The following is a 26,988-nucleotide window of genomic DNA, read 5'->3' on the forward strand; positions in this document are numbered from 1 at the left end:
AGACGCTAGGCATAAATGGGTTAATGTTTAAAACTTTACGACATATCATACAAGAATGTCAAAATAACATCATACATAAATAAGGGTGTGTGAAATACAGTTGTTTTTTTTTCTTTGAAGATGGCTGGAAACAAGCGCAGCAAACAGAAACATACAACAAGGAAAAATAGGAAAGCTTGTACAACCGCCCATAATGTGGCAGGTCATTCGACAGATGATAAAGAATTCTCAGAGAGGCTTTCACGTGTTCTTGATAACCAAGCCGTCAATGAACAGTTAATACATTTCAGAAGGAAAAGAATGTTATCGTGTGAACGTGAACTGACACTGGCACAACAAGTACTTGCGCGGAACAGAAGAGTATATATATTCGGAAGTCAAATCGAGGGCACTACAACATTGGAAATGATGTCTGACAAAGACTACTTATTTCGTTGTGATATGTTTCGTGTGTTTCTTGATTCAGAAAATCACCCTTTTCAGCCGCATGATCACAAAGTTGTAATTAAGTTGAGCACAAATAGTTATGCTCCGCAATACTGTATTTTAACAATGATTGAACAATCAATACAAACAAGGCATTTTAAGAAATTAGATCCTAATCGGGGTCATGTTGATATCGTAAATTTTTTTTGGAAAGATAAGACAACAACTGACGGCATGATTCCACATACAATTATGTTTGATACCCTTAACCAACATTCAGTTTATTATAAAGTAACAAGACACGGGCCCGCATCAAGTATATGTGATATGGACAGTGTTAACGCCTGTTACTGTAAAAGTCTTCCAAAGCAATGCAAGTTCGTTTTTGAAAGGCCTCGCCCCGGTCACTGGCCTTCGGAGAAGACGTTGATAAAGGCCAAGAAATATGGCGTCTTTATAGTTCCACAGGGACCCCCTAAAAGTACGAACATATGTACGAACGATTATTTTGATTATCAATGGCGAATTTCCACAAATCTAACAGAGCGGCTATTTATGTTCAGTTTAGATACAGTACGTTTGAAAGCATTTGTTCTTACAAAGATGATAAGAAAAGAGTTGTTTGTTCCAGAATATCGAGACAGGCTGAGTACATTTCATTTTAAAACAGCCTTCTTCTTTGCGGTCGAGAACACGCGGCCAGATTTATGGAGGAAGGACAATCTCATCAATTGTGTCAAGTACATTCTTGCAACGTTGAAGCGCTTTTTAATACGGCGCAATTGTCCACACTTTACCATAGAGAATGTTAACTTGTTTGATGGGAAAATCGAAAGACACGAGTTTCAGAAATTGGTGGATATTATTACAAATGTTATAAATTCACTGCGAGCAAAAATCGAACATATAAAAATGGACAACATTGGAAAAACGCTTACTGAGCTTGGTACGAGACAAAATGAACACAGCAGATATTGCACGATTGGTTCGGCACATTTTAATTACGTACTTCATATTTTTGGGGGAAGTCCGGAAACCTTTATTGGAGAAGTATTTTTAGATATATCCGTCGATGACAGGAAAGCTTTGTTGGCAACTGAAATTTCACGCTTAGAAATGTATTATCGCGCCCCATTGAGAAAATACAGAAAATATGCCTATGCATTGCATTGCGTCATGTCAATAATGGCTAGTTTGTTTGGTTCGGCGTTTTTAGAACAGAAAGAAGAAGGACATGCATATTTTGACGATGGCATCAATAAAGCTAGAAAATTGTATATTCAGTCTTTAGAGTCTGATATCATTGGCAACTACATGCGATACGCTTCCTTCCTTTTCTGCAATGGAGAATATGATGAAGCTTGTAAATATTTTGACTTGATAGAACAACAGATATACGAGGACAAAAACAAATGTAATCTCATTTACCAGTTATTCGTGTCTCCATCGGAGTTATTAGCATTGCAGATAGCAAAGCAGTCATGTGAACAGTCTTTCAAACAAAGATGGTCTGTCTTTTTGGTATTGAGACAAGCAGAGGCGATGTGTGTGCCTGAATTCCTTCGATGCGAAATGTATCGAGAGCGTTTCGGAACCCCCACTTCATCTGGTCTGTTTAAAGTTCATAGCAAGGAAGACTACATTTGTGTGCAAATTGAACCCTATCTCTACTATCTACAGTACCTTACATATAAAGAACTTAAGCAAGAACCTTACAAATCGAAAGCTTTGATGAAATTATCGAAGTACACTAAATTCATTACATCCACAAGATTAAGCTCAACTAAGGGCGATAATATCTTCTTATGCCACTTTGACACCTCTTTGAACATGCTAGGGCACTGCTGGGAACTGGAACAGAAGTTGGAATCGGCCTGGGGGACTTACGCAACTTCTTTACAAATGCTACCTGAAAGAAATGCGGCTGCCCTGCATATAATTCGACTTCTGTGGCAAGTTGTTCAAAGTTTGCGCACTTAGGGGCATTTAAACTACATTCTCGAAGTGACAGAGTGAAAATGTTCTCTGTTGTTACTGGCATGTGATTCAAACAAGAGTTAACACTGGAGGTGATTAACCCATTTACGCCAAGTGGACTCTCCCATCCTTCTAAATTCGATCAATTTATTTCAAAAATTAATTAGGGATGTCTAGTACATTCATTTCTATATTAAGAATATTTCTTAAATAAATTTCTTTAAGCAAACCGCGCAGACCCTGATGAGACGCCGCATCATGCGGCGTCTCATCAGGGTCTACGCGGTTTTCCAAGGCCTTTTTTCTAGACGCTAGGCATAAATGGGTTATTATCGCAACATACCGCGTTATTGATGCTTAGTTACTACAATCATTGCTGTTATTTTTCACTTTCGTCCTCTAAATATTACCCAACATTGTTTCATTAGCTGCATACTTTGTTTAATGAGGTTTAATAAGCATATGAAGATGAAGAATCCTGTCAGTCAATTTCAAAGTTTAAGAATTGTCATTTGGGGGAGGGGTGGAAGATTGTACCATGTTATGTACGAAACAACATGAATGTCATGTCGATTAAATACACTATAAATTGCTAATAAATTGTGATTTGGTTATAACATGTTTCGTTGTTGATTCATTATGATAGATAAAGAACGCTATAGTGAATGCTATTGCTTTAAGATTTCCGCATGACAATATTCCGATGAAAGACCGTTTTGTAGTTACACGCTTCTGTATAAGAAATGGGAAGCTTTTAAATTGAAATATGCAGACAATTAACACGTTGTGTTTTTTTTAAATTTATTTGGAACACATTCCTCAAAACCATTTGTACGCTCTTTTTAATAGTGGTTTAGTGTTTATTTCGCTAGACAATATTTTTAAACGGGCATATCACAACAAGCAACACAATATTTTGTTAATATTTATCAATATACGGAAACAACATTCGCATTAACAACACAATGAAAACACAACGACATGCACAGAAAACCCGTAACAATGTATAAGAACAACATATTACAAACCATAAAAATAAGAATATCAAGACTCACCAAAATGAACTGGGATTATTAATCAATCAACTAAACACCACAAGTCATTCTAAAATATGGTACGTTATCAGTTTCGTATCAGTATCGTGTCAGTGATTTGTATGTAATATTGGGTAAAATGATTAACCCAATTTATGCCTAGTGGACTCTCCAATCCTTTTAAATCGGATCAAATTATTTCCAAAATTAGGGATGTCTAGTATATTTATTTCTATATTTATAATATTACTTACAGAAATTCCTTTAAGCAAACAGCGCAGACCCTGATGGGTCTACGCTGTTTGCAAAGATCTTTTTTCTAGACGCTAGGCATAAATGGGTTAAAATGTTCACATATTGGATCGTGTAAAACACTAAACAGCAATATAAACAACAACGATATAATATTCCCGAGTTAGAAACAAGCAAATTAACAAGAACTATGCATGAAAAGTCTACAAAAACTAATGACGTGTTCTCTGTTGATAACGGCAAAAACGGCAAATCATTTCTTTATAATGTTTTCTTATGAAGTAACTGCACTACTTTTAGGTACAGACACATTTAACTATCATTTAATGGGTGGAACAATCTAAATATAAACAGTTTTCCATTACCAATTTGTTTTTCCGACATACATGAAACCTATAAACAGTCGTTTATCTTAAGGTATTTTTCCATAGTTCAATTATCAAAAAAATGTTTACTTTTAACGAGTCCTTAAATGGGGAAATTTCTTTCTTTAGTTAAACTTATTAAGCTAATTATTATTTTATTGGATGTGTACATGTTAAGGCAAACAAACAATATTGCTTGTGAACATGTAGACCTTCGACCGTTAAGAAACCTTCTCAAAATATTATAAAGGTTAAATCAAGAAGTCGATTGATCTTCAACTGATAGACAAGAAGTATTACCGCATAGAGGATCATTTTCAATTGATATGTTCCAACGGTTTGTTCCGTTAATATTTGGATCATCTAGGTTGACCTTAGCGATGGGTTGTAAAAATAACACATAAATATGTGTCGTGTTCTGAGAAAACTGGGCATAATGCATGTGCGTAAAGTGTCGTCCCAGATTAGCCTGTGTAGTCCGCACAGGCTAATCAGGGACGACACTTTCCGCCTTAACAGGATTTTCGTGTAGAAGACACTTCATTTAAACGAAAAATGTCATAAAAGCGGAAAGTTTCGTCCTTGGTTAGCCTATGCGGACTGCACAGGCTTATCTGGGTCGACACTTTACGCACATTCAATATGCCCATTTTTTCTCAGAACGCGACTCATACGTAGTCCCTGCCAACATCAAGACGTCTCCTAGCATGTTAACTGTTCATAGCGTTTTCACAGAAAAGAAAATATTTTGAATGACAATAGCACTGTAATAGAAGGTACGAACTAATTGAGAGAACAATATGATAGACCAAAATAAAAATCAATCAAACCTAGGATATTCATTGGCTCATAAATAATACCACGGAGCGTATATTGATAGGAGACGAATCGAGTATTTGACCCTTACTGTAGTAAATTCAATCTTATGCATAAACTAATCATCCGAATTTATTGACTGATACGCTATCTTGTTGCTTATTTATTCCTCTTTCAACAAAATATAACTTTTAGTATATTCACGTTGTTATTAATGGATATATAGCGTGTTAAACACAAACACAAGAAATAAACATTTTACGTTTAACCACCGCTTGTTTAACCGTGTCGTAACTTTCGATCTTGTATAAATAGCGTACATCGAAGCGCCAAGGTTATACATTTTGATGTACCCACTCACGTCTTTTTTTTTAAGTTATAGTTTAATTTCTCGGCCGATTTTGACAAATTATATATCCTAAGATAGCCTACGTTACGTTGTTTTCAGATATATAAATATATATTAAATTTTTCTTCTGATTTCGGCAGCCCAGCGAGTTATAACTTTAACTTTTGCAAACATTATACCGTTTTGGAGTTTTAGAATCAATATTTACGATGGACATGTTCTTACTTTATACCGATTTGTAGCGTTTATATTTGGAGTTCAGTTTTAAAAACTACATCTTGCTTAGGAGAATAGAATTATTTATACGATAGAAAAAAACATGGTTTAAAAATGAAAGTAAGTACGGAATTAAGGCGGAAGAAAGTAGCGCACTAACGCACCGAACTGATGCTACGGTCTTGGCGATTACTAGTATGCTTTTGTTTAGACACCGGCCATTAAATTTCCTTTGCCATGATTATTATATTTTTTACGAATATATTGAAATATTTTGTTCACGAACATATCAATAAAGCTTATTATTAATGAAGCTTAATGAATAAATGATTTCAGCTCTTGTTTATAACAAAGAAAGGGTGTTAATTTTATGATCAGATAGCGTATATAGCGGCCGCTCTTGATATTGCATACTTCAAATAATATTTCTGGTCATGTACTCAAATTTTATTAATTGATTGTTTAATCGTAATTTCAACATTTCCTTTCTCATTAATCAAGGGCTAACAATTCGTCTAAATCTAAGTCGTCATCGTCCCATTGAAAAATAATCCGATATTGAATAGTTGGACATGATGCACTGATGTCAAAATACGAAACGACCTGCGTAACACCGACCGTGATTTTCAAAAATCTTTAAATAATTTTAATTAATTGATAATTTTAGGTAAATAACCTTTCAAATAAATCTACATTATTATCTCTTTGATAACAAACAACAAACGATGAATGTTTTTGACACCAATTTTAGCCAAAAATATCAAGAGGGTCCGCTATAAACGCTGTCTCATCTTAAAATTAACACCCGTTCTGTGTTATAAACAAGAGCTGAACTCGTTAATTTATTAAGCTTCTTTAATAGTTAGCTTTATTCACATGTTTCGTGAACAGAATATTTCACTATATTGCATAAAAAATATAAAAAATCATTGCAAACAACATTTAATGGCCGGTATCTAAACAAAAGCATAAGCGCCAAGACCGTAGCATCAGTTCGGTGCGTTGGGACCGCGCGCTACTTTCTTCCGCCTTCAGACTTAATATATATTTATATAATTTATATATCTGAAAACTACGTAACGTAGGCTTTCTAATGATAAATAATTTGTCACAATCGGCCGAGAAATGAAACTAAAATTTCAAAAAAAGACGTGAGTGGGTACATCAAAATGTATAACCTCGGCGCTTCGATGTACGCTAATTATAAAAGATCGATAGTTACGGTCACATGACTCAGTTTCGAATATATATTTGCCGTACGGTTTCGTTTCTTATCCGTTCAATCCAGAGTCCATGATATTACATACTGTAAAGGGTCCGATACTTTATTTCATCGAAGTCAAAGAGGAGTAACTATCAAAGCTAAAGCTTACTTTGTATAAGACTTGTTTCCCATTTCAAAATTCTTAATTTATATAAAAAATAAAAATGATGCACAAACAAACGATTTCAAGCATTACTCATGTGGTATAAATATAATTTAAATGAAAAACTCCCATTTTTATAATTGTGCCTATTTTAACGGCAATCACTGTTCAGACAAAACGTGTACAAATATCCATACAGAATGATAAAAGTTTGTACAATATTTACAATTATAAGAAATAAAACTGGTATTAAAATATATAGACGTATTAAGAATTAAAAAAATCCAAAAGATATTGCCAAAATGAAGGAGAAAGTGCCCTTTTAACATGTTAGAGCAAGGTTTGGAAACTAAAAATGTTACAGGTATATATGACAATTTAATTACATCAATTGATATTATATCAAGCGTGTATGTTGCCTAACAGATAATGTTAACAACCATGGTACCAAGCTAAGCATAATTGTTCACTTATTACTAAAAAATAATTTAAAAGAGCTTAAATTGCACAAATTTTTTATTTGAACTTGTTACACTAACTACTTAATAACAAAATGTATTAACAAAACTTAACTTGGTATGTTATATGCAACAATAAAATGTAACACAACACTTAATAATCTATACAGGGACGAGGTAGAACCAATAGTATTATAAGTAGTATTAGTTAAACTAGTAGTACAAGTAGTAGGTAGGAATTAGAAGTAGTAGTAGTAGAAGTAGTAGTAGTAGTAGTAGTAGTTGTAGTAGTAGTAGTGTCGTAGTAGTAGTAGTAGTAGTAGTAGTAGTAGTAGTAGTAGTAGTAGTAGTAGTAGTAGTAGTAGTAGTAGTAGTAGTAGTAGTAGTAGTAGTAGTAGTGTAGTTAGTAGTAGTCGTAGTAGTAGTGTAGTAGTAGTAGAAGAGTAGTAGAAGTAGTAGTAGTAGTAGTAGTAGTGCAGTAGTAGTAGTAGTAAGTAGTAGTAGTAGTTAGTAGTAGTAGTAGTAGTTAGTAGTAGTAGTAGTAGAAGTAGTAGTAGTAGTACGTGTAGTAGTAGTAGTAGTAGTAGTCTAGTAGTAGTTAGTAGTGTAGTAGTAGTAGTAGTTAGTAGTAGTAGTAGTAGTAGTAAGTAGTATGTAGTAGTAGTAGTAGTAGTGTAGTAGTAGTTAGTATAGTAGTAGTAGTGTAGTAGTAGTAGTAGTAGTAGTATAGTAGTAGTAGTAGTAGTAGTAGTAGTAGTATAGTAGTAGTAGTAGTAGTAGTAGTAGTATCAGCAGCAGCACCAGCAGCAGCAACAGCAGCAGCAGAAGCAGCAGCAGTAGCAGTAGCAGTAGTAGTAGTAGTAGTTGTAGTAGTAGTAGTAACAGCAGCAGCAGCAGAAGCAGCAGCAGTAGTAGTAGTAGTAGTAGTAGTAGTAGTAGTAGTAGTAGTAGTAGTAGTAGTAGTAGTAGTAGTAGAAGTAGTAGTAGTAGTAGCAGTAGTAGTAGCAGCATCAGCAGCACCAGCAGCAGTAGTAGCAGCGGTATCAGCAGCAGTAGCAGTAGCAGTGGTAATAGTAGTAGTAGTAGAAGCTCATATCAAGAATATATTAAAGTTGAATAATTATATGAAGATAAATCTACAGTGCTTAATATTGAGGTCGTTTTTACTGGAGAATATTAATGCATTTCATTTCCGTTATTGTAGATGAACTGTATCCTAAACATGATCATCATAACACATATATAAAGAGAACGCAAACCCACTTACCAACCGATTGTGTTAAATTTATATAAATAAAAAAGCAAGTGCGAAATTGAAAGAGATACAACTGACGTCGTTAGCAAGAATCATGTCACGAAATTAATATCACAATATGTTACACGAAATCGATCCTCCGAAGGCTACAATTGGCTTTCAGAGAAATTTGTAATATTTCGCCAGGATGTTTGCTGGGTCATACAGCGTTCCATCACGTTTAATGGCTTCAAATTCTATGTTCTATTGTGGCTGTTGGAGGAATCTGTCTTTGCATTTCTATGTGTGTTTGGGGAATATGTAGTCTGGATAAAAGTTTTAGGTATTCATGATCAATACAAAGTTCACTCTAAATGGCAATCAGAACTCTTTATGTTACATGGAATACGAAGTGTGGTTCAATTATAAACAATTAACAGTCAACCAGTTTTTACACAATATCTAGACGCCTCATAAACATAGCCGTTACCAATTAATCCAGATTTCGAAAGACCGAAAACGATGGTTACGAATAAAAAATAATTATAGATATGAATTTGACATCTCTTTTAAGAAGGCATACTTTAAGAAAGACGATTTCTAAGCATATTTATGAGAATGTGTACTTAGCAAATTAATGTAAATAATTAAGAATAAGTGTATTGTTAACATGATTTACAAGCAAATAGATGCGTTGATCTGCATATTGAAATGCAATAATAACTCCGTGTTAAAGGATTCTGTTGGCATATGATAAACAAACATTCTCGGCATAAGGTCTGTAGAGACATGCCAACTAACGAGATTTCAATCTATTTGTGCATAATGAAAATCAGGAATAACATAGACTCCGTGGTTTGGAATACATTCAATTGATGTCGTTTGTGGCTGCGGAATGCGTTAGAACAATGGAGAGTTGCGAAGAAACTGATGATGTCGTCCACTGGAGCAATGTTAATGGGACATTAATGAGGACAGAAATTAATGAAAAATCTCATTTGAACGTCGACGGGCATTGTGATAATGAGTGTTCAATCGAGGGTGTTTGTAATAAAGACCACAGTCGTTCTGCGGCTGATCAAAGGGCAATTGCTTTGAATGATACTGCTGGAGTACAAGAGGCAGACTGCGTTTTAAGAGTATATCCACAAAATAAGTGCATATTAAGCGAAGATGACCTATTGCGTTATTCTTGTCTGAGTCAGCATGATAGGTCAAATAGTAACGTTTATCCAATCAATTGTGATAATTGTGCAGAAAACTCATGTTCGACCAAATCTGGCTCTGATAGCCTTATGCACAATGCATTGAGCCAAAATGCGTTAAATATCCTAGTTGGCGTAAAGAATAGTGGTTTAATTACTGTCGAAGGCTGCGGTGCCAACACAGTTTGTGAAACAATAAATGACGGATTAATCAACGTAGAGGAAATAAGTATAAATCAACACGACACGGACATGGATCCTATTTGTGAGGTTTCAGAAGTAGATCCCAACTTAAAACCGCATAACTCGGATGCAACTCCCCCCAAAAGTGGGATCATTTTACGAGCAAGTAAGAGCGATAAAGGGCGGCAAAAAAGGTTTGTTAGTTTCAGTGACAGTTGTGCGGAGAGTGAGAGTATAACATCAGACTTCAGTAGATCTGCTGATGAGTCGTCAGTCAAAGATGAAAGTATACAAACGTGTTTGCTTGTGAGAGAACCCGATGGATCATCATGCAACCTACTGTCAGAAACTGAACCTCCCAATGAATCTGAAGATAATGTAAGAAATGCGTCTGATGCACAGACTAGAGATAGTGACGTTAGATCCCATGGGTCGGGAAAGCGACGAAGCCAAGAAACAAATGGTGAAAGAAAGGAATCGTTCGAACAAAGGTTTAGACGAACGTTTTCAATCAAAAACAGGCATACAAGTGAAGTTACAAGACGTTTTCTAGCAGTATTAAACAAATATTCGTTGTTTGTCTTTAATTTTATATCATGGGTAAGTTGAATACCTTCATTTCGTGTTGCAATTAACTTATTTTAACCATTACAGTGCTGGAACCGAATTTTGAAGGCCTTTTTCAAACAGTTTGGACCCAGATGAGACGCCTTTGAACGTGGCGTCTCATCAGGATCCAAACTGTTTGCTATTCTGATAGTATTCTTTGAAAAAAAATCGAAGAAAATGCTAATTTTAGAAATTCAGCAGACGACATTTAGGCAGACGACAAATTTTCCAGCATGCCAAGGGTTAAATATTTCATAGAGCCACTGTCAAATAGTTGTGTCTCTGACGAGTAATAAGTTACACTTTTTACCATGGCAATAGTGCAATTTGCATCTTTACTGTAAAAATAATTATGTTTACGTGTTAACTCTGACAACAATTCAGTATAAATGTTTTATTTGTTAAGAGCTAAGTAAATATATTTATTTTGACAATAATTCAGTGTACATGTTTACTCGATAATAATTTAGTAAACATATATACTTTGTTAAGAATTCCCTATTCATGTTTATTTTCACAATAGATCAGTGTTCGTGTCTAATGTATATTATTTCTACTCTCGTCATCATTATCGCGATAGACACATGAGTCGCGTTCTGAGAAAACTGGGCTTTATGCATGTGCGTAAAGTGTTGTCCCAGATTAGCCTGTGCAGTCCGCATAGGCTAATCAGGGACGACACTTTCCGCTTCAATGGTATATTTCGTTTAAAGGAAGTCCCTTTTTACCGAAAATGTAGTTTAAGCGAAAAGTGTCGTCCCTGATTAGCCTGTGCGGACTGCACAGGCTAATCTGGGACGACACTTTACGCACATGCATTATGCCCAGTTTTCTCAGAACAAGACACAAATGACTGGACACGAGATGAAACTTTACAGATTATATATGATCGACCTTAAATCAAAACCAATTGATGAACAAATAATTACACTACTAGTTAAAATAGAAATGTCATAGGGAAACCAACGTTATTGCAATTTAATAATGTTTATGTAAATTCGATGATACTTGCTTGCAAAGTAGAAAATTCATTCATGTTAAAACACGAATGATTACGTGCAATCCTCATTTTTGAGCAGATTTGTTAATACGACAAATAGACTGGAACATTTGTTGTGCATCAAAAACGAGTACTTGTGTTGGTATCGGATTAATCTGTATCGTTATGAATGTCTTTAGAGTAAAACCAAATTTCATTCACCCAATTATGCCTAGTGGACTGTCCCATCCTTCAAATTGGATCAATTTATTTCCAAAATTAGGGATGTCTAGTATATTTATTTCTACATTTAGAATATTTCTTACAGAAATTCCTTTAAGCAAACAGCGCAGACCCGGATGAGACGCCGCATCATGAGGCATCTCATCTAGGTCTACGCTGTTTGCCAATGACTTTTTTTTTGACGCTAGGCATCAATTGGTTAAGAGACCGTATAACGAAACAATTCTACGACATTCGTCGTTCAATTCATGTTTTGGTCTGAGATTGATAAAAAATAATGTCGACGATTAAATCGAAAATCATTGCTTCGAAAACTTGTACGTAATTCAAAGTATTAGAATATCAATGTATTTTTTTGATTTTTGATTTATTGACAGTTGTCAGAATATTTATTCTTATTTATGTCACCGCTTTTGAGTACCTTTACATATATTCAAACTATGTCATCGCTTTTGAGTACCATTATATATATTCAAACTACATTTTAAACAAGTTCTTTTGCAGTTATCGAATAGCTTAGTACATATTGATAGATCTTTAATTTGACGCGGACAGATATAAACATAGTTGCCAAATAACATATTCTTTGGCTGAGACATCGAAGAAATCGACTCTTTGCAATTTTCTTGAACAAAAAAACAACATATTTTCGTTTTGGTCGTGAGCCAAGATGATGTCTGGCGATGTTTAGTACACATTATTTTGTACGGCACCATAAGCGTAAGAGAATAAAAGGGCTAGTGCCTTTCCCACTCAGAGGCAAAGTGGACATTGATATGTGCAAACAGCATAAAACCAGAACAGCCTGCGAGTAACTCGCAGTCTCTTCAGGTTTTATGCTGTTTGCTACTCATCAGTATCTCCGGGTTGCAAATGAAGCATTTCAAACTTGAATATATTAAGAAAGGACTTAAATTTAATTTGTTTTTCTAAAGGACTTCAAATGCGTCATATGGCGTTTCTGAGGGGTACAAGGGCTTAATGTCTGTGTTGGGTCATATTAGCCTGTGCAGTCCACTCACGTTATTGAGAGAGGACACTTTCCGCTGGTATAGAGTTTTACGTTTACAGGAAGAAGTTTCTTAACACAAATTTGTGTGGAAAGTGTCGTCCCTGACGAAGTTGATTAGACTGCGCATAAAAATCTTGAACGATACTTAACGCACATGCATTAAGCCCCGTTTTCCAACAGGGAGACTCATAATATTTGTATAACGTTTACATCATCAGTCTGGGTTAAGTTGCTCTATACTAAATACCAATTATTTGTATAACGTTTACATCATCAGTCTGGGTTAAGTTGCTCTATACTTAATACCAATTATTTGTATAACGTTTACATCATCAGTCTGGGTTAAGTTGCTCTATACTAAATACCAATTATTTGTATAACGTTTACATCATCAGTCTGGGTTAAGTTGCTCTATACTAAATACCAATTATTTGTATAACGTTTACATCATCAGTCTGGGTTAAGTTGCTCTATACTAAATACCAATTATTTGTATAACGTTTACATCATCAGTCTGGGTTAAGTTGCTCTATACTAAATACCAATCAAGCAAGCTTTCGGGTTAACTTAGCTGTAAATAGAACGTGTAGCGATTTTCGATAATCGTACGTTAACACATGCAAACGTTAATGTTGTCATGCTCGGTATAATGCACGGTGTATTTTACATTTATATTTCAAAAATACTTCAAAAATGTATTTCTGAACGCTTAAATGGTGAAATAAGTAGCAACTGGACCGACGAGGTTTGCATGGATGCAGACAATACGTGTATTCTTTACATTTAAAAAAGGGTTTTATGTCGTTTCTGTTGTTTCGATTTTTATTATTTTGTGAAAAAGGGTATGTAGCAAGTATTTTTCCCGATGTAAAGTACATGCTTGAAATCACATGTCCCAGGTTATTTATGTTGTCGCTATTATTTCAAATATCCGGAATGAGCGTACGTTTCCTTCCATATTAGCCTAAGCAGTGCGCACAGGCTAATCAGAGACGAAATTTTCCGCATAAACATGATTTTCTATTAGAAGAGACTTTCTGTAAACGACAAAATACCATGATAACAACGCGAACGCAAAGTGTCGTCCCTTATTAGCCTGTGTGTATTGCACTAAGCCCCGTTTTCTCCGAGCAATGCTTACATTTCATGCCGCATCGGATGCATATTCCTTACCATCTATTTCAGGTGATTTCCGTCGTTGCTATCGGCCTTGGTGTCTGGATGGAAATGGAGAGCACGTTTTTCGTGCCAACCGACACGGATTTTTACTTGGACCTCCGGAAGCTGATGTTCATCGGCGGAGGGATAACGTTCGTCGTCGCTTTCCTGGGATGTATAGGCGCACTCAGAGAGAATCTCATACTTCTGCAAGTGGTTTGTAGACATTTGTTCTATTAAATTAGATTGTGTATACCAACGAAATTGAGTCTTTCGCGGAACAGATATGACAAGCATTTTAATTTCGCTTGACCCTATTTTATTTGAGCTCTATTTCTTAGGGTCTATTGAAAAGCTTAGTTAAGTTTAGTTAGTTTAGTTGTATCCTATTTACTTAAAGGGACCTTTTCACGTTTTGACAAAATAAAAAAAGGTTGGTTCAGAATCGCAAATTTTTGTTTTAGTTATGATATTTGTGAGGAAACAGTAATACTGAACATTTATCATGCTCTAAAATATCCATTATATGCATTTTGATTTTGACGATTTAAAAACCTGAAAATTAGTAAGCGTTGCAACGCGAAACGATTGAATAATTTTGAGAGTTTTGTTGTTGTCGTTATATTTTGTGAAACTACGAGGATTGCTTATCAAAAGTAAAAAAAATCAACAATTGTATGAGCACGGATGGTCGAGTAGTCTAAATGGTAGGCGTTTACTTGGACTCCAGGGGTCAGTGGTTCGAGCCCTGTTGAGGGTTACTTTTTTTCTTTTTTTTTAAATTTTATTCTTGATTTTTACTGGAGCGTTTTAGATCCAATGTTTACATTAATCAATGTAAAGCATTTACTGACAAACTTCAATACATGCCAAAATCTATGAAAAAGCCCCTTTAAGCATCGACAACCTGAAGTTTATTTTATCGCTTTCGCCTCCGTTTCCTGGGTGGAATCAACACGTATAGTTCTTGAGGGAGATGTAGAGAACGTCCGTACAGTGCGGGTAGAACCCATGACCAGCTGGTCTCTTGGCGGACACTACATCTACTTTACTGAAACGTTTTCAAGTGCATTTCCTGGTTGGAACCAGTGCTTGTATTCTTTAAGAGAGATATTAAGAAAACTTAAGATACAGTTCAACAGAATCATGGCTCTATATCATGCAAATATTATTCTATTTTAAAACATGCAAATATTATTCTATTTTAAAAACAAAAATAGGGAAACAGACAATCGATCAAACATAGCCTGACCTGTTGCGTCATATCCAGTATTTTCCAAACAATTACATGTATTTTTTATTACCACATATACATGTTTTGTTTGAAGTTGTCCAAATACGGAGATATATATTTGACGCTGGCAAGCTAGGTAATACCATTAAATTTAATCTGTAAACTGTTACGCCTGTAAGCAATCATTTACTTATCATTCTGGTAAGAGTATTTTCTTATACCGGTTGTCTGGGAATTACATATTATTTAATCCTAGTGGGTTTTCTCTAAGGCTAAATACTTTTAGTGGAATATTATTCATGAAGGCCCTACGCTTTATTGTCAGCTGGCGTGTTTGTGAACAAAATGTAATAGGTCTACTCAATGTCTAATATTTTATGTTACCGACTTCGCAGTCATAAGACTGGTTTACAACCCAAATAATTTGCCTCGACATTTCCAGGGCGGAGCACTCATTTGTGGTTATTGTGTTATGTGTGTCTCGTGAGTAACCTGTGTGGTTTCCATAAACAAAAGACCAAGTGGTACAAAAGGTTTCTCTCTTGATGTTGAAGCTGAGGTTTCAATGTGTACGTAGTTCACGTGTTATAAAAACATAGTTAGAATTCATTTAAACACGAATCAAGAAGAATTAAATACAGACCTTGTAGTTACCCAATATGAATGAAATATGTTATAAATTAAAATAATGAAAAAAATGTGTTTTTTTCACAAAACAAAAAGATCGTAATTACTGTTAAAACAAATAACGGTAAGTAGTGCCGTTGGAATAAATTAATCAAGTGATTGCATTTGCAAAATAAGGAAACAACCCAGAACATCAAAATGCTTCTAAAATGAGCCGCGTTCTGAGAAAACTTGGTATAATGCATGTGCGTAAAGTGTCGTGCACAGGCTAATCAGGAACGACACTTTCCGATTGTATGACATTTTTCGTTTTAATGAAGTCTCTTCTTAGCAAAAATCCAATTCAGGCGGAAAGTGTCGTCCCTGATTAGCCTGTACGGACTGCACAGGCTAATCTGGGACGACACTTAACGCACATGCATTAAGCCCAGTTTTCTCAATACAAAGCTCAAATATATTTGATTTGCCAACGTGATGTTGTAAACACATATTAAAACGAACCTCTGTGTCGACAATGAAATGATTAAATCGGCCGTACCGATATAGTCTGATATTGGCAATATCGGTAGTTTCAGTTAATTAACTTCGCATGTCATTCACAGACATAAAAGACTATTCTTCTCTTCTATAGATCACACACGTCGGCATTCGACATGTCGTGTTTAACCCATTTATGCCTAGCGTCCTGAAAAAAGGACATTGCAAACAGCGTAAACCCAGATGAGACGCCGCATAATGCGGCGTCTCATCTGGGTCTGCGCTGTTTGCTTGAAGGAATTTTTGTAACAAATATTCTAAAAATAGAAATAAATATACCAGACATCCCCAATTTTGGAAATAACTTGATCCAATTTAGAAGGATGGGAAAGTCCACTAGGCATAAATGGGTTAATCTAGACTACTTCTCATCGCGTATGAGTGAGGAAAGCGTAAATTGAAATCGAGAATACAGTAAAGTTATAAATTAAATGAATGGTTGCAAAACTATTCAATCTAGTCTCGCCACAGGAAATGTGGTAACATTAGTTATATTGTATCGGTAATATGCAATAAGTGAAAATGTTTTATTTTTCTTTTAGACAATGAGATTTATAAGTAAATCTCCTTTTGCAGGGACAACTTCTATAATGTCCCTAAAGGAATAGCCTGAATTGAAACGAAATGCATTTGAGCTGTGTTCTGTGAATGCATAGTAAATTTTGGTCCCAGATTAGCCCGTGTAGTTCGAACAGATTCATCACGGACGTAAGTTTCCGCGTAGACTGGATTTTTGCTTAAAAGATACTTCTTTAGATCACTCTAGGCGGAAATGGTTGCCCCTGATAAGCTTTTTTGAATTAACAGGCCAATCTTGGACGACAACAGACGCATATGCATTAAACACCGATTTCTCGGAGCGATTTTGAGCTAGATACTGTTAACAGAAAAGGGAAACAATTTACTCACTTTTCTTTCTTACTAGAGCTCAACAAAAAAGTCGTCTCCCCCTTTAGCGACTACTAAACTCGTTATCAAACCGCAAATACAAAATATGATCCATTTGAGCACCTTTCTGTAAAGACGTGGCTTAATGCATTTGCGTACGGTGTCGTCCCAGATTATACTGTACAGTCCGCACAGGCTAATCTGAGACAAGGCTTTCCGCTAAGACTGGTAATTATTCAAGCGAATTTCATTAAAACGAAATTTTTAATGAACGTTGGCATTGCCGTCCCTGAATAGCCTGTGCATAATGTACAGGCTAAATTTGAACGACACTTTACGCACATGAATTAAGCCCGCTTTTTGCAGAGGGCCGCTCATTTATATTTAAATACTTCCGGTACGATTAATAATAAAATAAATAAATAAATTTTATTTTGAGTCGGCAAGACATATAACAAATAACATAAGCTGCAAAGCTTATTAACCGACTAAACAACAAGTGTAAGCAATAAAACATGAGTAAAACAGCTAAAAGAAAGATCAAATACATGTTTTTAAGGGTGAAAGCATAAATTAAGATAATAAATTACATGCAACAATGAAATAAGTTTGACAATATTAAAGCATTAATAAAATTTGAGGCAATTAAAAACTGTGTAGGAAGCTGCTGATCTAGACCTGCTAGTAGGACTAAAAACTGCAATAAGACGAGTGAATAAGAATCTGAATTCAAAAAGAAACACAAAAGTGCGACAGATAAAAAAGTGCTAAGAACGAATATCACCTCGAATCAGATTCGAAATGAACTGATCAGCAGCTTTCTCACAATAAAAACAAAATAAAGCATGAAACAAAATTAAGCATGAAACAAGATAGGAGCAAACTAGAAGCAAGCACAGGCAATCAGAATAAAATAATACATACTACAATAGCAAAACAAAGACATCAAAAGCCACTAAACACAAATTAGAAGCTAGCACAAAAATAAAGCATGAAACAAATTAGAAGCAAACTAGAAGCAAGCACAGGCAGACAAAATAAAATGATACATAGTACATACGCAAAAACAAAGACATCAAAAGCCACTAAACACAAGTTAGAAGCAAGCACAAGCAATCAGAATAAAAAGCTAAATAATACATAAGCAAAACAGAGGCAGCAAAAGCAACTAAACACAGTGTGGCATGCAGCTCCAGAACTTTATGTACCTATGTAACTTTACAGGAAGAACATTTGCATTCTTTGCCAGTCCAGCTCATCATAAAGCTTTTAAATTGGTTAAAATTACTTGCTTTCCTGTGGCTTTCTGGTAAAGCATTCCACAGAACTGGAGCTGCATGCCGGAAGCTGTTTGTACCATACTTAGTAGACTTGACTTGGGGAATCTCAAGAAGATTGGTATACCTGAAGTGATAACGAGATTCGCGTTTGATAACAAGGTCATTTAGAACAGGTGGAGACATTTTATTTATAATTTTGAAGGTTTCAAGTGCTATTACTCTGGTTCTTCTAATGTATAGACTAGGTAAGTTTGCTTTTGTGAGTAATTGGTCATATGAGCTGTTGTAATCATCATATACAAAGCGAAGAGCTCTCTCTTGTATTTTTTCAATTTTGTCTGTGTTACTTTTAGAACAGAAATGCCAAGTTAGAGGGCAGAAACTGAAATTTGATATGATAAATGAATGGAAAATGGTTAGTCTACTAAGACGACAGAGGTTTTTCCCTATTCTTTTCGGGATATTTAGCTGCTGTGCTGCCTTACTGCAAATGCTACTAATGTGGTGATCAAAATTTAGGTTTGAGTCTAAGTTTACTCCTAAAAGTTTAACAACATCGTCACATTTTATATTAGCATTACTTATGTCAAGAGAAAGGTTTTTGGAAGCGGTTCTTTTTCCAATAGCTATAGCTTGAAACTTGTCGGGATTGGCTTGCATACAATTAAAAGTAAACCAGTCTATAAGGATATTGCTTTCTTCTTGTAGAACTTTAACAAGGTCATCAAAATTTGTGGAACAGTAGGAAAGTGTATTATCATCTGCATAATTATAGAGTGTGCCCTTGTGAATAAAATAAAAGATATCATTGATGAAGACATTAAATAGGAGAGGCCCGAGTATGGAGCCCTGAGGTACGCCTTTGATAATATGAGCCCAGGAGCTTACAGAACTACCTATTTTGATTTGTTGTTTCCTATGGGATAGATAAGAAGTTAAAAGATCAATAGAGTTGTTAGATAGACCATAAGATTTAAGTTTGCATAGGAGAATATCATGGGGCAGGCAGTCGAACGCTTTTGATAAATCCATCAGAACTGCAGCAACATATTGGTCGGAGTCTAATGCAGATTTCCAATCCTCGACAAGTTTCAAGAGTGTTGTTTGGCATCCATGCCCTTTCCGAAAAGCACATAAAAAGTTATTGAAAATCTTATCAAAGTGTTTAGTAAGTTGATTAGCCAGAACCTTTTCGAAAATTTTTGAAGGAGCAGGTAATATGCTTACAGGTCTATAGTTAGACTTGACTAAGGGATCATCTTTCTTATAAACTGGGGTTACCTGTGCTTGCTTTAGTCGATCAGGGAATATACCTGAGTCAATAGAATTGTTTATAAAGTATGTATAGAAAGGGACCAGTGACTGTGAACCTAATTTTAGGAGTTTTATAGATATTTTGTCAATTCCAGTAGCTTTTTTCGCATTAAACTTCCGTAAAATATTTGAAACAGTTGATTGTTCCACATGTGAAAAATTAAATGAATCTGGGGGAATATTTTGCCCTAGTATTTTATTTATACTTGGATGGTTACTTTCATCAAAGGTGAAATCTTTTCCAATGTCTTTTGCGACATTTACATAGAAGTCATTGAAAATGTCAGCTACATCACTATTATCTGATATTGTCTTTTGATTATCATTGAGAATGATTTTACTCTGACTATTTTTTGACTTGTTTGACATATAAGGTTTTATTGTTTCCCAGAAATCTTTAGATTTACAGCCACCAGTACACCTTTCCTGAAAAAAGTTATTCATGGATTTACGTTTAAGTTTATTTACTAAATTTCTATTTTTACGATACTGTTCCCAGGATTTTGAGTTTTTCGTTTTAGTATACTTGTTATACGACATTTTTTTAGTGTAAATAGCTTTTCTTAGTTCCTTATTCATATATGGTAACTGAACAGGCTTTCTGTATGTTTGTTTAAATGGAGCATGCTTGTTCATAATTTCAACAACATCATTTTCAAAAGTGTTGTACGATTCTGGCTGATATAGCGAGACAGAATCCTTATCAAATCACAAGGTCTTTTTATTATGGGAAGTGACCATTTGCCTTGTATTTGCCCATTTCCCATGTACGCATGTTAACGAAACTGTTTCTATGATGAAATGGAACGCATACCGCTCCATCAATAGATTTCATAAACATTATCACTAAGCCAATAATTGAACAGAAAGTTATTAACCGCAAGATTGCATTTTCCGATTACGCTATCAATCAACACTTAATTTTTCTTGTTTGCATAATATAATTTTCTCTTATCAGTTAATGGATTTGATCAATAGCAACGGCGTGTGCAATTCGTTTTCAATCTGCAAATAGCAAGATAGAATAAGTCAGCATAGAAGCAAATACGAAACATCAACACTATTGGTTGCCAAGATATCTCGCAAGTTTCTATTTTATTGGCAATACTGTAGAGTCTACCTTATCTTAGTAGAATTCCCCAATTGTAGTAAAACAATATCCCATGCATTACTGTTAATATATTGATAAATGAACTTTCCCTGGAGAATGTGTTTATGGCGTACATATTCACACCACTAGACGCTATCTTATGCAGTTTTTCCACTATTGTTCTAACATGTATGAAACTATACCCTAACATTCTAATGTTGAGATATACATTGTGTTTACAATACTAAATTTGAATATAGCATGTTTATTTACGAAAAAGCTTTTTGTCTAGCGTTATGAACTAAGGCAGTGTGTCTAGCGTTATGAAAGAAGTCATTCTGTTCGGCGTTATGACCTAAGGCATTTTGTCTAGCGTTATGAACGAAGTAATTCTCTTCGGCGTTTTGAACTAAGGCTTTCTGTTCGACGTTATGAACTAAGGAATTCTGTCCTGCGTTATGAGCTAAGGCATTCTGTCCGGTGTTATGAACTAAGGAATTTTGTCTGGCGTTATGAACTAATACATTCTTTATAGCGTTATGAACAACACAATTCTGTGCGGCGTTATGAACTGAGGCATTCTGTTTAGCGTTATGAACTATTGCATTCTGTCAAGCGTCATGAACTGACGCATTATGTCTAGCATTTTGGACAAAAACATTCTTTATATAGCTATAGTTATGGACAACACAATTCTCTCTAGCGTTATGAAAAAATGCGTTCATATACCTACGTTACGCTCTTGAATGAATATTTAAATAAAATAATGAATATCATTCATATAAAAATTTAGGCTGCTATTTACAAAATAAACGCCGTAATACTACGAGGCAAAATATGCTAATAAAACCTTATTATAAACGATCATTACAGCCACTTTCGTGGGATGAACAATGTGCTATAAAAAAACACACACACTACAATACACATTTATCGAAATCTCGAGCTTCAAACGTAGCATCTTATTTAAAGGAGTATAAGAATCGCAATAATATATTTTAAAATTGATACAATACTAAAATTATTGAGTTACAAAAAATTAATGAAGAACTTCTCCAGAATCGAAAAAAAGCCAAAATTTTACGTTGAAAATATAAGCAAGCCAACACGCAATAAAACATGACTACTTAAATTGTATCGGAGCTAAGGAGTGACATGACGTCTTTTGTAGATTATTATTATAACAATATTACACCTGTTTAGTATTGTTTTGTCATCAATTTTTATAGGCGTAAATTTCCTAAAACTTGAAGGCAGAGAATAATATGTCCAATACACAAATTTGGACCTACACATATTTTTGGAAATCTCTTTAACTAATATAATGTACACAATATTATTCGCTATATAAACAAACGATTTTATGAATGGTTGGAAAAAAAACACAATAACTTTGATAAATCTTAAGCAAAGTTTCGGGCCTGCTATTCAGCTATAGATAATGTGTTTTGCCTTCAAGCGATGGCTAACATATCTTTGTCGAAAAGGAAGGTACTAAATTCTATTGAACAATAGCATCAACAATAGGTTTATCTGCACTGAAAGGCCTGCAGCCAAAAATACAAAAAATAATCAAAACAAAAATTACATAAACGCAAATTATATGCAACATGTAACTCCCCACCAAGCTCACTATTTAATTTTTGGCTGGAGCACCGAAACTTGGCAAAGGCTGTCTTATATTTTAGCAATATTTCCAACTGAAAATACCTTTCGGTGTAAAGTACAGCCTGATGGTTCTTATCATGTTTATTGTGCCGATTCTGGGTGACGCAACAAAGAATACTCTGACGAAAATTTTACACAAATAAATCTACGTTGCCAACATCCTGAGAGATCAAAACGAACCCGTAACCATATCTAAATATTCATGATGTAACACCCGTCTCCATATCTTTAGGTCAATATCACATGCACAGGTCAAAGTTCAAACTTTGTCGTAAACACCTGTTTCAACTCACAGTTGGAAGTAACGTACCCTAGATAGTAAATTATTTTATTTTATGAGCCCAATATATTCAAAAAAATATATAAAATCATGTTTAATGAAAAAAAATGACAAAGAGCCATGAAAGAAATCCCCCCCTCTGATATTGAAATCATAACAAGGACATTCACAAGAATTTATCATAGACCAGCCTTCGCGGGACGCAAAAATGTCAAAGTAACTTTAATCCAAAGCATTCCTTAATCCTCCTATTGGCAATTGGACAAACTTTACAAAAAAGTTTACTTCAAAACACTCTGTCCAGCCATTAACTCACAGTCGACCGATAACCAAGCAATATTTCGAGCCCGTTTGTTTACCCGAATAAATCTTCGACAGACTTTCAAACAATATTTGTTAGTTTTTTCCCCTTAATCGATGGCTCGCGTCCTATTCCTTTAAAGCAACGAGGCATGTCACATAATGCATGCATATGCAACCATTTACCCCTAAAAACTAATTCCAAAAGTTTATATTTTCTTGCAACAACTGTTTAACTCTAAATTTGATTTACTTGAAAACGAAAGTAGCCATTGCTTTTGAACCCGGCTTGGCAGTGAATTACACTGACAGAGCCTGGCACAGAAATATCAAATCAACAACAACAACGATTAATTGACAAATGTAAATAATGATAAATACTAATCATTCTGATTGCATTGGAATGAGTTTTTAGGGGTAAGCAGTTGCATATGCTCACATTATGTGACCGGCCTCGTTATTTTAAAGGAACAGAACGCGAGCTATCGATTAAGGGGAAACAACTAAAAAATATTGTTTGAAAGTCTGTCGAAGATTTATTCGGATGGACCAATGGGCTCGAAATATTGCTTGGTTATCGGCCGACCGTGAGTAAACGGCTGGACAGATTTCTTTGAAGTAAACTTTTTTTGAAAGGTTGTCCCATTGCCCATAAGAAGACCAAGGGTTGTTTTGGATTAAAGCTATATTTTACATTTGTGCGGCCCGCGAAGACAGGTCTATGATAAATTCAAGTTAATGATCTTGTTATGATGCCAATATCAGAGGGTGGGGAATTTTTTTCATGGCTCTTTTTCATTTTTTTTTCTCATTAAACATGATTTAATATATTTATTTAAATATATTGGGCTTCTAAAAAAATATATATACTATCCAGGGTACGTTACTTCCACCTGTGTTTCAACTGTGAACTTGTCATTCGTCATTCAAGTTTAATTACTTACCACACATGGCGACAATTAGAGGGCGACGTGTTGGGTTTATCACTCGTCGGTCAACCTTAAAGGTTACGGTCACACATAGAGGTCAAAGAAAAATTAGGTCTTTAAACGTCATGTTTTGACATAAGTTATTTTTTAAACAATAGTGGAATGTGTAGTCACACGTGTCCTGCGGAAACATGTCTTGTTAACCCATTTATGCCAAGTGGACTCTCCCATCCTTTTAAATTGAATCAATTTATTTCCAAAATTAGGGATGTCTAGTATATTTATTTCTATATTTAGAATATTTTTTACAAAAATTCCTTTAAGCAAACAGCGCAGACCCTGATGAGATGCCGCATCATGCAAAGGCTTTTTTTTCTAGACGCTAGGCATATATGGGTTAATATATATATTTATTTTACATGTAACCTTTTCATTGTAACATTTTTACGCATGTCCTTAACAATTGTTGCAGTCGTTTTAATTTGGGCCTTCGTCGGATACAGTTTTGTTTTCCAATTTCTAAAGAAATATTTTCGTATAAAATTATCCTCTCAAAAAGGCATAACATAATGGTCCGTGTATATACCATCTTTTCTTTTTTCGTTTTAAAATCGACACAACGAAAAACAAGAATAAACGTAAATTATTTCATTTTTCGATTTTCTATTAACTGGAACAAACACAAAAACAAAAAAACATAATTTGAGTTCTTTGTATCGTTTTTCGGTGTACTAATAACAAAATAAAACACAAATCTTATTTCCCTATTCATATTTCGTTTCTTTTTTAATGATACCAAAAATCAATATATGAAAATTGAAACACAGTGCCTATTTCCATTTACCGTTCTTGAATTGATAAAACGTTATACGGAAAACGAGGGGCGCTCCATTCTATACATAGATACTGGTTTGGGGAATTATGCTTCCGCCAAAGAAGTTCTGCGTAGGAATGATATTGTTAATAATGAAAGAAAAATCGGTTTTTAGTGTGTGTTTAAAACGGAATGTTGTTAAAAGTTATGTTATTTAATTATGTTTAAATGTGATTTTTAATCTCTAAAAAGACTAATAGCGATTATCAAAAGCACGATTACCTGACCTTCTTTCGCTTTCACTTTTCACTCGGAAAAGACGTGCTACCCACAATTCCTTTCGCGTTGGTACACAGTTCAGTAAGACAGGTGTGTTAACAATGAGGGGCGCTCCGCTGTTTTGGAGAGATAAGTCGTGATCTTTTTGCGCAGTTTTCTCCCAGATCTTATTATTTTTGAATACATATTAAAATGTAGACGAATAGTCAAGTCTTGGGACAGCTCTTTTTGGCTACTGTAATGGGAAAATAAATAGATTTAGTAACATTGCATTATAATACAAATGTAAATGTCTACTTTTGTTTTAAATCATTGGATTTTAGTACATGTATAACATGCATTTTGATAATCATGGCACAATAAATATCTTTTTTTAAGTATTGCTTTTCTTTTAAAGTAATTAAAACAATTGAATTATTTTCCGCATTGTAGTTATATCTGTTTAACAAATGAAAAAAGCTTCACATTATTGCGTAACATATAAATTCAATAAGTATGGTGAACAATTTCCCTGAGAGCATAGATTGCCTCGTGAAGCCCTGTCACGGCACGTAGTGTGCCGTCCCGGTGGACTCTCGTTCCACGCATGTCTTGCATCCAACCAGTTTTTGCAACAAGAAGGCGAATAAAGGGTGCGACACTGGTCCTTAATTTCACACTAAATAGTGTTATAAAGTTTAGAGCATAGGTTTTAATGCATTAAGCAATGGGTTCACGAACTGTGTTCTTTTAAAAGTGTTTCAGAATGTTTATCTGTGGTGCTTCCTTTATAGGATAAATAACATTTGCTTATAATTATTATACAAATATTTGAAAGCCTTAACAAGACAATGACATTATAATAATAGAAAAATCAACGCTAATTAAAATCCATTATTTAAAATACCATATAAGTTACAACTATGACATTGTTACAAATAATGAATTTTATGAATAACGTTTTTTTGGTACGTTTTTTCCACTTTTCGAATGAATGTTTTAGTGAACTGGATGTATAAATGGAATAAAATAATACATTTTCCGACTATTGCAGGTACTTTAACAGCTCACGCAAGCCTGAAGGCGCGTTCCTCTAACCTGCTCACGACCACCACCACCTTGAACAACTTATCAATAAAATAAGCTCTGAGACTCATATATATCCTTGACTGAGCAAATCATACACGTATAGTTACAGATATACAAGCTTTTCTATAATGGTATTCGAGTTTCATTTTAAGAGACAACCATGGTCTAAAACGTAACGTATCAACTTCTTTATAACACGTAACGTTTAAAGTCATTTTTTTTTAACGGCGTTATAATATCATTGGAAGGTAAATATTGTGTAATATCATTGACTTAATCTTGAGCGCTCTTTTTCGAACATTAAATATGTTGTTTAATTAGTTATACATATATAAATAGGCACATTTATTAATATTTTTAGTAATATTATATATAATTATTTCAAGCGCAAAACGGATTCATATAAGGTGTTTGGTTATAACTCTTTTAGAGCTAAAATCACTAGACACATCAACGTTCAGTTGTGAAATGTAACATGTATTTGTTCTTTCTGGAACGAATTGGAAATTATATATTAGACACCTTGCACTTAACCATTTCATAAGATTCAAACAATATATTATTTATTCTCCTTTTGTCCTGTTCTTTCTTTCAATATTGGCAGTAGTAATACGGCTTAAAATTCTATTATGTAAGGTGATGTTAATTAAAAGAAAAACATAGGGGACATTTTAGCAGCCGCCGCAGATTAATGTGCTTCTTAAAACATCATTCGGGTCTAATAGTTAATAATAATTCGAATACGGGACTAAGGGGAAGGGGTATTAAAGCTATTAAAATGTAAAGACCTCCCTCTG

General features: G+C 34.6%; 2 protein-coding genes across 2 annotated transcripts in view; both read left to right on the forward strand.

Moving 5' to 3' along the window:
- The window catches only part of LOC127841554 (uncharacterized), a 79,998-nt gene extending 76,978 nt beyond the window's left edge, over positions 1–3,020 (forward strand). The window contains exon 5 of the mRNA XM_052370456.1: positions 2,247–3,020. Within this exon, the coding sequence (XP_052226416.1) occupies positions 2,247–2,406 (160 nt within the window). The 3' untranslated portion in view covers positions 2,407–3,020. The remainder of the gene's footprint in view (positions 1–2,246) is intronic.
- A 5,758-nt stretch (positions 3,021–8,778) lies between these two features.
- Positions 8,779–26,988, forward strand: part of LOC127843163 (uncharacterized) — a 99,249-nt gene continuing 81,039 nt past the window's right edge. The window contains exons 1-2 of the mRNA XM_052373022.1: positions 8,779–10,482; positions 13,911–14,099. Coding sequence (XP_052228982.1) covers positions 9,370–10,482; positions 13,911–14,099 — 1,302 coding nt within the window. The 5' untranslated portion in view covers positions 8,779–9,369. The remainder of the gene's footprint in view (positions 10,483–13,910; positions 14,100–26,988) is intronic.

Source organism: Dreissena polymorpha, chromosome 8 (assembly GCF_020536995.1).
Source record: "Dreissena polymorpha isolate Duluth1 chromosome 8, UMN_Dpol_1.0, whole genome shotgun sequence".
NCBI lineage: Eukaryota > Metazoa > Mollusca > Bivalvia > Myida > Dreissenidae > Dreissena > Dreissena polymorpha.